Source organism: Oryzias latipes, chromosome 4 (assembly GCF_002234675.1).
Source record: "Oryzias latipes chromosome 4, ASM223467v1".
Lineage (NCBI taxonomy): Eukaryota > Metazoa > Chordata > Actinopteri > Beloniformes > Adrianichthyidae > Oryzias > Oryzias latipes.
The window spans coordinates 18,058,351-18,074,037 of record NC_019862.2 but is presented as its reverse complement, the minus strand read 5'-3'; the positions used below and the strand labels follow the sequence as shown (position 1 = coordinate 18,074,037).

Below are 15,687 nucleotides of genomic sequence, written 5' to 3'. Positions count from 1 at the left end.
CATTACAGTGGGCTGACATTTTGATAAATGTAAAGCATAAAGGAAATGAGCTGGTTTTGGAAAGCAGGCATAAATCTTAACGAGCTAGTCAATTTATTCCTGCTTTGACAGCCATGGCCTGACAGAGGGGGTCTAACTGTCTTACTATTTATTTGTTTGCATGCCTGTCTGACTGCTCGCTCTGTGTGTGTGTGTTGGTCTGTCTGGGTGTTTTTCAATGACTTCTCTGGCCGAGTTCCTGATGCTGTGCCATCTTTAGGTTCTCTCTGCCACAGCCAGTTTTTAGTCCTCATAATGCCTCACATTAAAAAGTTGCAGACAAAATCACCCTCCAATGGAAGAAATAAAAAAAAAGGGGCACCTCAGATAATATCTCATACTCTTTTATGAAGATAATACCTTTAAAGCGCCCTGCTATTTTCTTTGCTCTGTTGGTTTGATCTCTTCTCAGCTTTTGCACTCCTTTTCCATCTTTTTCTCCTGATGGCCGACTGGCTCAGACTGGATGATCCAAACCACTGATCTAAATTACATTGTCTGCAGAGCATGAACTCAAGGAAGGGTCAGGAGGAGCACAGAACGGGTTATGAGCAGCAAGAAAAGACAAAGGACTGCCCCATTCAGACACAAAAAAATTGTCTCTGTAAATGAAAAGGCGCTGCAAACACAAGGGAGGTGTAATGAGCGATAACTGTAATTATTGGGCCACAGGTGATTTGTTATTGCTATTAATATTATATTGCCTTCAGTTTTGTTTTGCTACATTTTTAATGAGTAAATCAACATTTTTATGGGGAAAAAAAAAAAATGTCTTTCCTGAATATCAAAGTAAAAGGTGACAGGTATTAGACTGTTGTTTACAGATGAAAATTGCTCAACATGTGAAACAACATACTCAAAGGACAAAGCCATGAGATAAATACTCACTTTTTTCGTGAAGGGAAATAAGTCTTCAGAGGAAAAATGAAATACAGCCCATTCAAAACTTGACCTTCATTTTAATAAAGAACCGTGACATTTCCGATATGCAATGTGTGCACAAACGTGGTCCAACTGAGAAATGCTTTATGCATCTCCTGACGAAAACCTTGTCCGAATTAAAAAATACCTGATTGTTTTTAAATGCTATTTTCATGTCAATTGAAAGCTCTTTCATTTGTGTTAAAGTGATATTAAATTAAAGAAAGTAGATATTCTAGAAAAAAAACAAACATATTGTATGCCATAAGTGCACACTTTATTGCTTCCAATACCAGCAAAAAACTCGTATCCATCAAATCAAATTCATTTCATATTTTGAGATGTTTTTTTCCCGATGAGTGTTCTTTTCTGTCCAGGTTTGTCACATTAGAGAAACCGACCTGACCAATGTTGCTGAACAAAATGTAGTGTCATATTTTCCTCTGCTAACTGTTCGCCATCTTCCATTTTAAGAATTTTCAAGATTTTTTTTTTCTGGATAACTTTTAGTTATTCTGCAAACAGAGCTAACAACGTGTGGCAGTCCATCATTGAGTCCATTTTGCCCAGATCGTTTTTTTTACAGTTTTCTTTGACTTTATATTGTAAGAAGGTCATTTGAATGCCAAGAACAGTCTGAATAAAATCAGCAGATTTCTGATGTCTTGTCTAGAATATGACATTTCAAATATGACTTGTGAGGCTGCTGAGCTGATCAGGCAAACACCTCTTTTCAGGATCAAAACGTAAATACTATCGTGCCTCTAAACAAAGTTATTGCCTATGATTCCACCAGACAGACAGCTTTTCACAAGCTTTTTATATGTGGATTTGACTCACTGTTTTTTTGTTAAAGTATCGAAAGAAAGTGTTGAAGTTAATTTTTATGTTTATTTTTTTTTAATCTGCAGAAATGAATAAACAGCATTCTGTACAGACATTCAGAACAGGACGATTGCTTCTGGGGCGTATCAGGGATTCAACATATGGAAAACACAGTAGGTGTGTAACACCACACAACCCATTTGGTGGCAGATTTGTCTGGGTAACAAGCCACCAAGTAATTACTTGTTGAGTTGACCTGGCTTCCAACAATTATACACAATTTCTTTTACACATTTACTCCAACCAGTCTCAAGGTATAAAAAAAATCCAAGTGGAAAATCATGGATGAACTTCTTTACATACTAAAATAAATAAATAATTTAATTAATAAATGACACAATTTACACGTCAGACATACCTTGTTGGTGGTAAAGAAGCAGCTTTCCTTTCTCCAGCACCAGATTCAGGCTGTGATCTCCAGGTCCCTTTGCATGGAGCAAAGTCCCCGAATTCTTCAGGGTTTTGAAGTTCAGGGAGATGACCTCCGTGGACATCCAGCTTGGTCTGAGACTCAGTCTATAGATGAGGCTGCTGCTCCCGTCAAAGCTTACCACTTCAGAAGCTACAAAACAGAATCAAAGAAGAGGAAGTGCTTCTATGAAATTCTGTTGACATTTCACTTATTTCTCTTCACACCCAAAACACAGCAAAAGTAAAACAAACCGACTGAAATGAAATCAAGGATCTTTTCCTCCTTATTAGTAATTATTTAATTGTTTGGTTTTTACTAAGAAGGCCTATTGTGATTGCCACATTTTTATTTGGGAAAGTAGGTCACTGGACTATTATACATTTACAAAAAAGGCTTTAAGGTAAAACTTAAAAGAGATTCTCTCCTCCCTCCCAGAGGTAGGTTTATTCCCTTAGTGGTTTCTCAATAGTTTCTCGCTGTGCTGCTGTAATGAGTAAAAATACTACTTCTTAGATTTATCAAGATGTGCGTCTTACTGTACAGAGGACATCTTTGTATAGGTGAAATTTATTTAAAGCTGCTTCTTGCTGGAGGGATGTTTTTTATCTTGCCAGGAGTCTGCTGAAAATAACTATCTGGATTTGTTGTAAGCACCGTAAGCATACTTACATGAGTGAACAAAGTCTAGAAAGAAAGTGTGCTATTTAATAATTATTCTTCATAAAGAGGCAAAATAGGAGAAAATATAAATAAATCACTCTGTATTTTATACATAAACACAGAAATGTGGTATGGATGAAAATAGCAATTGGTGTACATCCCTAACAGACAGGTGCTTTCATATGATCTTGTAAGGGAAGATTTAATGCATCATTCACATCAAGCCAAAAGCTTCACTGAGGGGGGGCATTGTTTTCATCTAGGTGGTAAGTGGGACACGCTGCAAGACATCTCTAAACGGGCCTGGAAACACCTCTGATTCCCCAAGAGGAGCTGGAGGAAATGGCAGTGGAGAAGAAAATCTGAATGTCTTCGCTTAGACTGCTGCTTCTCCTACCTAGTCATGGATCAGCAGAAAAAAAATAATGGATGGATTAATGGATGGATGGACGGACGGACGGACGGATAATAAACAGTTGACTCACTGTATTCACAGCCATATATTTCTATTCTGAGTCCAATTCTTCCGGTTGGATTCCAATCCAGTGGTGTCAAACGTAGATAACGAGCAATGACGGGTTGCTCCAGCTTATACTGGACAACAAAGTCAGCGTTAATGTTACCTTGGAAAGCCTGAAAGGAAACAAAACAAAGAAAAAAACTGTTTACTTTCACAGTCCTTTAGAAATAAGAAAGGTGCAATCCCGACAGAAAGAAGATAAAAACACAGCAGTCTGATTGGTTTAAACAGAAATAAAAGTTATACAAATTCACTCATTGCATTCAAATAGACATTTGAATGCAATGAGTCCAAAGCACCAGCAGCACTATGGAAAACAAACATTTACACGCATGTTGACATATGTCCTTTGCTGGTAGCCTTCTTTTAAAGATGTTGCTTTTGTGTGTGAGTAAATCAGTTGAATGTGAACTGATGAGTCTTTAGCCAAATCCCTCCAATTGTAGGCGCATTAGGAGGACTAGGGTTGTCTGAAATAGTCTTTTTAAGGGTTAACCCTTGCGGCCGAGCCCTCTACCGCGAGGTGTTCTGCGTTGCGCTGTAACACATGGAAGAAGCACTTTTAGTTACGTGGATGTGCTCGGACGCACAGTTTTAGCATGACCTTTTTAAAGTTATAAAACCAATGTTTTCATGCTAGGAGCTACGAGTTAACGTAGCTGTCCCGCGACTATTGATGTCATCATCAATAGAGGCGACAGTGGCTGATCGAAGGGTTGGCGGTTCGATCCTCGCTCCCACCAGCCAAGACACTTCACCCTCCTTGCCTCCAGTGTGGCTCCACTGGTGTGTGAATGTGCATGAATGATCCCGGTGATGGTCAGAGGGGCCGTAGGCGCGAACTGGCAGCCACGCCTCTGTCAGTGGACACAATGTAAGCGCTTTGAATGTCTTGAAAAGCGCAGATAAATCCAATCCATTATTATTATTATCAAATGAGAGTAACATCCAAATTTAAAGACACCATTTTCCCATAACTCTCCGTTTGGAGGACTAAATGTAGGGATAGAGAGAAGCCGTAGGGGTAGGGGACGAATTTGGATTAGACTTTTGTGAGCAGGTCTGGGAGGATTCTCTGCCTTCCAGGTCATCTTTTCACAGGATTCTGTTCTTCGGGGAAAATAAACTACAGAGCCTGATCTAGATTATTCGCTCCTCCACCGAGGACGATTGGATTTCCCTAGCACTGCATAATTATGAGCCCAGTTCTGAAAGGCTGGGCAGCATAGCGTTCCGATCAACAAAACAGCCTTGTTTGTCACCGAGGAGGCCAAGAAGAACAGCATCTCATTTCCTCACCTGAGCACATTTGGATATATGAGCAACTCCTTACAAGTCCTGCTTGAGGAACATGTGGAAGAACAGAAAAGGGTACTCTGCTGCTATTGTAACTGAGAAAAAAAGTCTATATAATTCTAAAATGTACCACTAATTGGCAAAAGATTCACAAAAAAATATTTCCATCTTATACATTTTGGCGCTGCACCAGACTTTTTATGTGCTATCTCTGGTTTAGGTTGTTGTCAGTTTGCTGCAGAAAGTCTTTACATTTGAGGACAGAAGTGGAAACTGTTGATGCCCATACAAAAGCGTTTGTAATAATGGAAACAGTCTTCATTTTACTTTATTTTTCTCCTTCCTCAGATATCTAAAGAGTATTTATTTTAAGTTAAACCAGATCCTCTTGTTTACCCTTCTTTGAGGTTGCGTGTCCACCTTTTTTATTGTGTTAAGGGTCTTGGTTTGTCACATTTTAGTTCACCTTCTGACTTTTTGTCTGCAAAGAGGTGGCTATGTGTTATTAATTTTGAAATTCTTTTTTATTTTTGAAGCCTCTTACAACTTGTCTGTGAATCATTCAAACATGAAAGTGTTTTCATTTGAAAGAGATAAACAATTACTAAGAATTTATTGCATTTCTAGATATGATACATCCTAATATCTCAAGTTGCTTTTATTTCATTTTAAAAGTTAATGTGTTTGAACTATTTAATTCTTTTATTGCCATTAAACATTTTATCCTGAAAATGTGGTTGTTAGTATAACTTTAAGCTAGGACACCTCAAAAGAAGAAGAAACTGTAGACATCCGTGAAGGGTGCAGCAGCATTTTTCCACTAAAATCTCCATCTTCACAAAGATACTGAGCTGCCCTGACCAATTCCTGGAGCTTTAGATACACCCACAACTGATATGCAGGCATCAAGTTTCAAGTTGACTTTCAAACCAACAAGGTTGAGGATTCCAAAAATTAATTTTGTTCCTTTTAAATGGGATAGCTCAAGTTTCTTAATTTATCTTTCACCCTCTAAAAAGTAGCAGAAGGCAATTCAATTTATGAAGCTTTAGTAGTTTTTTCATCCAAAGTTTTACTACTTTTAGTAAATGTTCCTATCAGAAAAAATAAAATGTATTTTGTTAATGAATGGTTTATTACAATAATAACACAGGGAAAAAACAGGGTGATCATACATCAATTTATTAAAATCCTAAACATTTTTTTTATTAGGGCCCGAGCACGGAGTGCAAGGACCCTATTGTAATTCGAATGTTTATTAGGGCCCGAGCACGGAGTGCAAGGACCCTATTGTAATTCGAATGTTTATTATTATTATTAGGGCCCGAGCACGGAGTGCAAGGACCCTATTGTATCTGTTAGGTTTATTATTATTAGGGCCCGAGCACGGAGTGCAAGGACCCTATTGTATCTGTTAGGTTTATTATTAGGGCCCGAGCACGGAGTGCAAGGACCCTATTGTATCTGTTAGGTTTATTAGGGCCCGAGCACGGAGTGCAAGGACCCTATTGTAATTCGAATGTTTATTAGGGCCCGAGCACGGAGTGCAAGGACCCTATTGTATCTGTTAGGTTTATTATTAGGGCCCGAGCACGGAGTGCAAGGACCCTATTGTATCTGTAAGAGTTATTAGGGCCCGAGCACGGAGTGCAAGGACCCTATTGTATCTGTTAGGTTTATTATTATTATTATTCTTCCGACTTTTCCGTCGCCTTTTTGAGGCCTTTAACATACCCCAAAACTCACCAAATTTTGTATACACATCAGGAGTCGCGAAAAATTTCATATTTTATAGGAGAACGGCATAGGTAAACAAAAATGGCTCGATAGCGCCACCTGCAAAATTTGTTTTCGCGAGCACCTCCATATGCTTTATAGTACAAACCTGATTTTAACAGGGCATGTTCATCGGATAGAAACCTACAAAAAAGTCTCTTGGGACCAAGCTGTCAGTCGCACAGGAAGTCTGATATTTTGATGACAATATGTCATTTTTGCTGTATTTTGGTCATTTGCAGGCCTCGCTCTAGAACGAACTCCTCCTAGAGATTTGAGAGTAATGACTCCAAACTTTGGTTTTGTAAACTACACACATGTCCGATGTTAAATTGCAAAGCTTTTAAGTTTTTACAGAAGTTTGTGACCGTGGCGGCGCGTCAAAATTGGAGGTCGTTTCGAAAACACGCCATGAAAAGAAAAATGGCCATTACTCAGCCATGCATAATCCAATCTGATCCAAAATTGATGTGCATGATTGTAGTCTGACTCTGAACACATCTGCAGTGAAAAAATCTGGAAAAAGTGTAGCGCCACCTGTTGGCAAGAGGAAATGACATGTTTTACTTGGAGCATCACTACTCCGAGTAGGATGAGCCGACACACCTGAAAATGACGTCCACCTGTTGAAAAGCCATTGAAGTTTACTCTGACAAAAAACCATAACTTTCAATGCGGGGGTGTGGTCGTGACAGAGCGGCAAAGTTGGGCATCTCGCTATGCACACAAAAGTTGCTCTCACGTGCACATTCCTTGTCCAATCTCACTGAAATTCAATGGATATGATGAAGCTTCTATTCTGAACCCATGGATATGACAATCTTGGACGAGCTCTATAGCGCCACCTAGTTATTGCATTGGGCACATTCTGCCCTGTATTTTCTCTTTGCTTTGTCCGATGTGCATGAAATTAAAACTGGTGATACTCAGAAGGGTCCTCTCTCATCATGTAAAGTTTCATGGGTGTACACCTGACGGTGCCTGCGTAACAGGAAGTGGTCGATTATGTGCACCCAAATAATAGAAATTTATTATAAATCAGCCGTTTGTCTCAGGAAGCTGAGATATCAGAATTAGATGCCTTTAATAACCTCCAGCTTTGATATGTAACACTATAGGGTCTACGAGAAACTTCATCACTTGATTTTTTTAATGAAATTTTGGACTGAACAAAGATTTTTAGCATAAATTCTGTTTAGGTTATCAGCACCAAGAATTCAACTTTCATAGGCATTTATGTGCTACTGCTTCCTAAAAAAATTCAGAATGATTGAAGTTACAGGTGAACTTTTAGACAACATTTCATCCAAAAAGGTCCGAAAACGTCTTTTTAGGAAAACTACAAACACCTATTTTTTTTCATAACTTAATCATCATATATCAACACCATTTATTTTTTTAAATGTAGGGATCTGTGTTTGCTGCCTTCCATATTTTTTTCAGAAGTCCAGGTGAAACAGATGATTTAAAAAAAATCCTGATTCATCCCAAAACCTGTGCTTTTTCCGTCTGGACTCCAAACAAGTGTGTTTTAAAATTACTTATGCTTCAAATATCCACACCAAGTTTCACACGCATATAGCTAAACATGTCTAAATGCTTCTTGAATATTCTTTACAGATATAAAATGAACTGGTCAACTGTAGGATGTCATTTCCTCTTACATGCTTCAGTCTTTTCCTCATGCTGCAGCCTGCACCTCAATATGCCCTGTTGCTGGAGTCCAATTTCACCCCCCCCCCCCCCCCCCCCACACACACACACACCAGCTGCCTGTTCATATGCTAACTAACCCAGAAGTGAGGTGACAATAGTTTAGACACAAGAGGGAGGGCAGACTGCTTTTTCATTTGTTTTGTATGTCTTTCATAGATTTTTATGAATAATCATTGCTTTTCTAGTCATGTAAAATGCAATTAACTTAATATTTTATCTTTTTTTTTTTACAAACAAAACATATGAATGTGCTCCAAAACAAAACCCAACTCTCAGTACAGTTCTACAGATGTAACATAAGACTTAGACAGTAAATGTCTCTTTTATCCTTTTTTAATCAATGCTGCAACTTCTTTTCCTTAATATAAATCCAATGAAATTAAACTACAAAACCAAAAAACACAACCTATAGCAAATTTCTCTAAATAAATTATGTGTATATACAATATGTAGCACTTTTAAACAAAATAATAACAAATCCTTCCAATACAAGCACAGAAAAATGGAACACAAAATTTAAAACCCAAATTTGAAATGGCAATTTTAAAAAGATAATTTTTTCAGCCTGCTAAAAGTGCACAATTGTAAAAGCTCTTTTATATAGACAACTGTTTGGTTGCTTAGAGCTCTAAATATAAAAACAATGCCTTTATGGACGTGGCACGGATGGCACGGATGTTCAGCAGGGTAAACCCCAGGAAAGCGGCGGGACCTGATGGAGTTCCCGGAAAGGTTCTGCGGGCCTGCGCCGATCAACTCTCCCAGGTCTTCACAAAAATCTTCAACCTGTCGCTAGCTCAGGCTTTCATCCCTGCTTGCCTGAAGTCATCCACTATCATCCCGATACCCAAAAAGTCCTCATCCACAGCCTTCCTCACGGACTTCCGCCCAGTTGCACTCACTCCTGTCCTTACAAAGTGTCTGGAGCGGCTGCTCCTGGGACACATCAAAGACTCCTTCCCTCCAATCTTCGTCCCCCACCAGTTTGCTTACAAAGCAAACAGATCAACGGATGATGCCATTTCCATCACCCTCCACACTGCGCTGAGCCACCTGGAACACAGAGACACCTACGCCAGGATGCTCTTTGTGGACTATAGCTCAGCCTTTAACACAATCATTCCTGACATTCTGGTCAACAAACTGTCTGAACTAGGACTCCACCCACTCACCTGCTCGTGGATCAAGGACTTCCTGACAAACAGACCACAGACAGTCAAACTTGACCCCCACCTCTCCTCCACCCGGACGCTGAGCACAGGCTCCACACAGGGATGTGTGCTGAGTCCTCTGCTGTACACACTGTACACAGCAGACTGCAGACCAGCCCACACCAGCAACACCGTGGTGAAGTTTGCAGACGACACTACTGTGGTGGGGCTGATCTCTGGGGACGACGAGACGGCCTACAGAGACGAAGTCCTGAAACTCTCAAGGTGGTGTCAGGCTAATAACCTCATCCTGAACACCACCAAGACCAAGGAGATCATCCTGGACTTCAGAAAAAACAGAACAGATCCACCCCCACTCTACATCGATGGAAACTGTGTGGAGAGGGTCCATAGCTTCACCCTCCTGGGCACCACCATCTCTGCTGACCTCACATGGTCTAACAACACCATGACTGTCATCAGGAAGGCCCAGCAACGCCTGCACTTCCTGAGAAAACTTAGGAGGAACGACGTCAGCCAGGAGCTGCTGGTAACGTTCTACCGCTCAACCATTGAGAGCATTCTGTCCTATGGCATCACAGTGTGGTTTTCCCACTGCACTGAAGCAGAACGGCAGAGTCTCCAGAGAGTGGTAAAGACAGCGCAGAGGATCATCGGCTGCCCCCTCCCCTCACTGAAGGACATTTACCAGTCTCGCTGCCTCAGCAGAGTGACTAGCATCACCACTAACTCCACCCATTCTGCTTTCCCTCTGTTTGAACTGCTGCCCTCTGGAAGGAGGTACAGGTCCATCAGAACCAGGACAAACAGACTAAGAAACAGCTTTTTTCCATAGGCAATTATCATACGGAATGCACATACGTCCACCAACCACACCTCACTCTAATTTTACTACAATGCGTGCAATATCCTGACTGTCTAACCGGGTCACTGTGCAATAACTTGATATTTATTAAGCTGTGCTCACAGCAACTCATGTAATTCCATTCTATTTTATTCACAAATATTTAATATTTAACAGTTTCTGTCCATATTGTTCATTTTTTGTTAAGAGTTGTAAATACAGTATTTCTTTTTCTATTCTATTTTTATTTTTATGTAACTCCTTCACTCCAAGGCTGCTGCAATTTCATTGTATCCCCATGTACAATGACAATAAACGATTCTGATTCTGATTATATCACTTAGACACAGATGGAGAACCATATCAACTGGATTAGTAACAGGGTGGCATGTGTAGGTTTAACTAGGTTAAAAACTTACATCACTAGACAACATGAAGCTATTCATCACATTTTTGACCTAAACATGTAAACACATGCTTGGCTCTGCGGTTAAGAAACGGTATTTGGGAATCTCTTCATACCAGGAGCCAGCCTGGCCATAGGAACATCGCCACAACACCCACCCAGACTGGAACATCAACGGGGTCCACTTCACAGCTGTGAGGCTGCTGTGTTTGACTCCAGCTGCCCCAGTAAGGAAGACAACTGCAGCAACATCCACCGACCAAGCCGGCAAGCCCTGGCAGAAAAGATCCCCACAAGAAACACTGCAGGCTGTTCCATAAAAAATATAGTTTTACCATTGCCTTGCAGATCACAGTTGAAGTGGTTTAGTTTTCCAGTAAAATTAGTCAAAAATGCAATTTCATATTTACCATATTCATATTCACCATATTCAGCAGACATTTCCTCCAATAGCACCTTGAAAATCCTGTGCTGTTTTGCTTTGCAGCTGAGGTTTTTTTTATGATTTTCACAATAGGAGTCTTTATGTGTCCAGAGCCAATCACTTCTCCACATAAGGCCTGCTGGTGAATGAAGCAGCAGTAATGCAGACATTTTGGGAAGTCTGGGTCAGCTTTACAGTGAGTGATGAAACCTGTTTGTCTATTGATCATAGCAGGAGCCCCGTCTGCAGTCACTGCTACTAGCTTTTCTAATGGTACCTTTTTCTGCACAAAAAGTCCTTCACCGTGTTATACATTTCAACTCCTCCTATATTTGTTTGTAAGTGCAGTTCTGTCAATAGTTCTTCTCTTGATGTTGATTTCTTGATGATGTTAAAAAGTTGTCAATCAAGCAATGATGATAATCACTAACACTGTACCAAAAGATGTGAAAAATAGAAGTGATTAATTTCCACTACAATGTCTAGACAAGTGTCAGCTATGTTTGATAACTTGGCCGATCAGGTGGACCAGGATCTTGCAAAGCGCATGTTGTTTTGCATCCAGTTTGAAGATTCTCTGGACAGCAGCAGTGCAGCACAGCTGTGTGTTTGTTTTTTGTTTTTCTTCTGGATGAGAAAATGAGCAGGTCTAATCAAGGCTTCGTTTGAATTTTTTTTTCACAATATATGCAAAAATTTCAGTCCTTAAAGGAAACAGATAACAGCCCCCCCCACCCCCCGCCGACATGCTGCTGTCATGTTAAATGTAGCTTGCAGCTCCAGAATGCAGAAGGAAGAACGACACAAAACGGCTCGAGCAGGATGTTGCTCATTCACTCACTCGTTCATGCTATATGCAAAAGTCTTTGTCCCTTAAGGCAACAGATTACAGTCCCCCCCACCCCCCCACAGGCTGCTTTCATATTGACATTAGCTTGGAGCTCCAGAATGGACAAGAAAGAACGACGAGAATGGCTCGAGCAGGGCGTTGCTCACGGGGCGGTCGCTCGTGCCAGGCGGTCGCACGTGCTCGGAACCGCTAAATGCTACTTGTAGCTTTAATTATTATTATTATTCTTCCGACTTTTCCGTCGCCTTTTTGAGGCCTTTAACATACCCCAAAACTCACCAAATTTTGTATACACATCAGGAGTCGCGAAAAATTTCATATTTTATAGGAGAACGGCATAGGTAAACAAAAATGGCTCGATAGCGCCACCTGCAAAATTTGTTTTCGCGAGCACCTCCATATGCTTTATAGTACAAACCTGATTTTAACAGGGCATGTTCATCGGATAGAAACCTACAAAAAAGTCTCTTGGGACCAAGCTGTCAGTCGCACAGGAAGTCTGATATTTTGATGACAATATGTCATTTTTGCTGTATTTTGGTCATTTGCAGGACTCGCTCTAGAACGAACTCCTCCTAGAGATTTGAGAGTAATGACTCCAAACTTTGGTTTTGTAAACTAGACACATGTCCGATGTTAAATTGCAAAGCTTTTAAGTTTTTATGGATGTTTGTGACCATGGCGGCGCGTCAAAATTGGAGGTCGTTTCGAAAACACGCCATGAAAAGAAAAATGGCCATTACTCAGCCATGCATAATCCAATCTGATCCAAAATTGATGTGCATGATTGTAGTCTGACTGAACACATCTGCAGTGAAAAAATCTGGAAAAAGTGTAGCGCCACCTGCTGGCAAGAGGAAATGACATGTTTTACTTGGAGCATCACTACTCCGAGTAGGATGAGCCGACACACCTGAAAATGACGTCCACCTGTTGAAAAGCCATTGAAGTTTACTCTGACAAAAAACCATAACTTTCAATGCGGGGGTGTGGTCGTGACAGAGCGGCAAAGTTGGGCATCTCGCTATGCACACAAAAGTTGCTCTCACGTGCACATTCCTTGTCCAATCTCACTGAAATTCAATGGATATGATGAAGCTTCTATTCTGAACCCATGGATATGACAATCTTGGACGAGCTCTATAGCGCCACCTAGTTATTGCATTGGGCACATTCTGCCCTGTATTTTCTCTTTGCTTTGTCCGATGTGAATGAAATTAAAACTGGAGATACTCAGAAGGGTCCTGTGTGGTTTTCCCACTGCACTGAAGCAGAACGGCAGAGTCTCCAGAGAGTGGTAAAGACAGCGCAGAGGATCATCGGCTGCCCCCTCCCCTCACTGAAGGACATTTACCAGTCTCGCTGCATCAGCAGAGTGACTAGCATCACCACTAACTCCACCCATTCTGCTTTCCCTCTGTTTGAACTGCTGCCCTCTGGAAAGAGGTACAGGTCCATCAGAACCAGGACAAACAGACTAAGAAACAGCTTTTTTCCATAGGCAATTATCATACGGAATGCACATACGTCCACCAACCACACCTCACTCTAATTTTACTACAATGCGTGCAATATCCTGACTGTCTAACCGGGTCACTGTGCAATAACTTGATATTTATTAAGCTGTGCTCACAGCAACTCATGTAATTCCTTTCTATTTTATTCACAAATATTTAATATTTAACATTTTTCTGTCCATATTGTTCATTTTTTGTTAAGAGTTGTAAATACAGTATTTCTTTTTCTATTCTATTTTTATTTTTATTTTATGTAACTCCTTCACTCCAAGGCTGCTGCAATTTCATTGTATCCCCATGTACAATGACAATAAACGATTCTGATTCTGATTATATCACTTAGACACAGATGGAGAACCATATCAACTGGATTGGTAACAGCAACAACCACCGACCAAGCCGGCAAGCCCTGGCAGAAAAGATCCCCACAAGAAACACTGCAGGCTGTTCCATAAAAAATATAGTTTTACCATTGCCTTGCAGATCACAGTTGAAGTGGTTTAGTTTTCCTAAAAAAATTCAGAATGATTGAAGTTACAGGTGAACTTTTAGACAACATTTGATCCAAAAAGGTCCGAAAACGTCTTTTTAGGCAAAACTGCAAACACCTATTTTTTTGCATAACTTATCTTTCAAATATCAGCACAAAAAAATTAAAAACGGTAGGATCTGTGTTTGCTGCCTTCCATATTTTTTTCAGACTTAAAAGTGTAACAGATGATTTATAAAAAATCCTTTTTCATCCAAAAACCTGTGTTAAATCTGTCTAGACTCCAAACAAACATTTTTTTATGGTAACTTATGTTTCAACAATCGACACCAATTTTCACAGACCTATAGCTAAACATGTCCCATAGGTCCATGAATATTTTCATAGATATAAAATGAACTGGTCATTCTAACATCTGGCATTCTAACATCTAACATCTTACATGTCAAAGCCTCTCTCAGCCTGGCTCTGCTGAAGGAGTCGTGTTACAACCCCGCCCCCTCCTGCTGGGACCCCTGCTATGTAAATTAGCAAGCAGTGAACAGAGAGATGAGGAGTAAGAATGGCCATTACTCAGGCATGCATAATCCAAAGACAGCCAGTTAAACACTGAAAGACATATTTTTTCGGTATGTCTTTCATACATCTTTAGTATTAAAAACTCTCCAAGATGAATGTGCCTGACTCCACCTGCAGGTGGATCACAGACTTCCTGACGGACAGACAGCAGTATGTGAGGCTGGGGAAGCTCGTCTCAGATACTCGGACCACAAGCACCGGATCCCCCCAGGGCTGTGTCCTTTCACCCCTGTTACTCTCCCTGTACACAAACAGCTGCACAGCTGGTCACCTGTCTGTCAAACTCCTGAAGTTTGCTGACGACACCACACTCATCGGCCTCATCTCTGACGGAGATGAGTCGGCCTACAGGAGTGAAATAGCCAGGCTGGTGTCATAGTGCAGCGCTAACAACCTGGAGCTTAATGCTCTGAAGACAGTGGAGATGACAGTGGACTTCAGGAAGGCCCCAGCCCCCCTCCCCCCTGTCATCCTCTGTGACTCCCCGGTGACCTCTGTGGAGTCCTTCTGCTTCCTGGGAACCATCATCAGCCAGGACCTCAAGTGGGAGCAGAACATCAGCTCCATCACTAAGAAGGTCCAGCAGAGGATGTACTTCCTGAGGCAGCTGAAGAAGTTTCACCTCCCTGAAAAGATGCTGGTAGACTTTTACACCGCCATCATCGAATCCACCCTCACGTCCTCCATCACAGTCTGGTTCGCTGCGGCCACGGCCAGAGACAAGGCCAAGCTGCAACGCGTCATCCACTCAGCAGAGAAGGTGATCGGCTGCCACCTCCCGTCTCTCCAGGAGCTGCACATCTCCAGGACCTGGAGGCGGGCAGCCAGGATTGTAGCCAACCCCTCTCATCCAGGACATAATCTCTTTCGGCCCCTCCCTTCTGGCAAGAGGCTCCGGTCCATCAGGACCAGGACCTCGCGCCACAAGAACAGCTTCTTCCCCACTGCAGCCAGCCTGCTGAACAGAACCCCAACTCCCCCAGGTGACCCCCCCCCCCCCCCCCCCCGCCCACCAAAGGACTGTCGGTGCCACTTACAGGCCCCACCATCCCAGCCCATCTGTGCTCCCACTTTAATTCACCTTACTCTACTGTATATAGTGTGTTGTTGTTGTTAACTTAATTTTTAACTTATTCTTAATTGCACTATACACCAAGTCAAATTCCTCGTTTTGTAAAGT

At 41.3% G+C, this 15,687-nt stretch overlaps 1 protein-coding gene across 1 annotated transcript in view; it reads right to left on the bottom strand.

Moving 5' to 3' along the window:
- Window positions 1–15,687, bottom strand: part of LOC105357257 (contactin-associated protein-like 3) — a 62,332-nt gene that overhangs the window by 2,203 nt on the left and 44,442 nt on the right. Inside the window, exons 4-5 of the mRNA XM_023953860.1 lie at window positions 3,403–3,550; window positions 2,204–2,407 (exon numbers count right to left, since the gene is read on the bottom strand). Coding sequence (XP_023809628.1) covers window positions 2,204–2,407; window positions 3,403–3,550 — 352 coding nt within the window. The remainder of the gene's footprint in view (window positions 1–2,203; window positions 2,408–3,402; window positions 3,551–15,687) is intronic.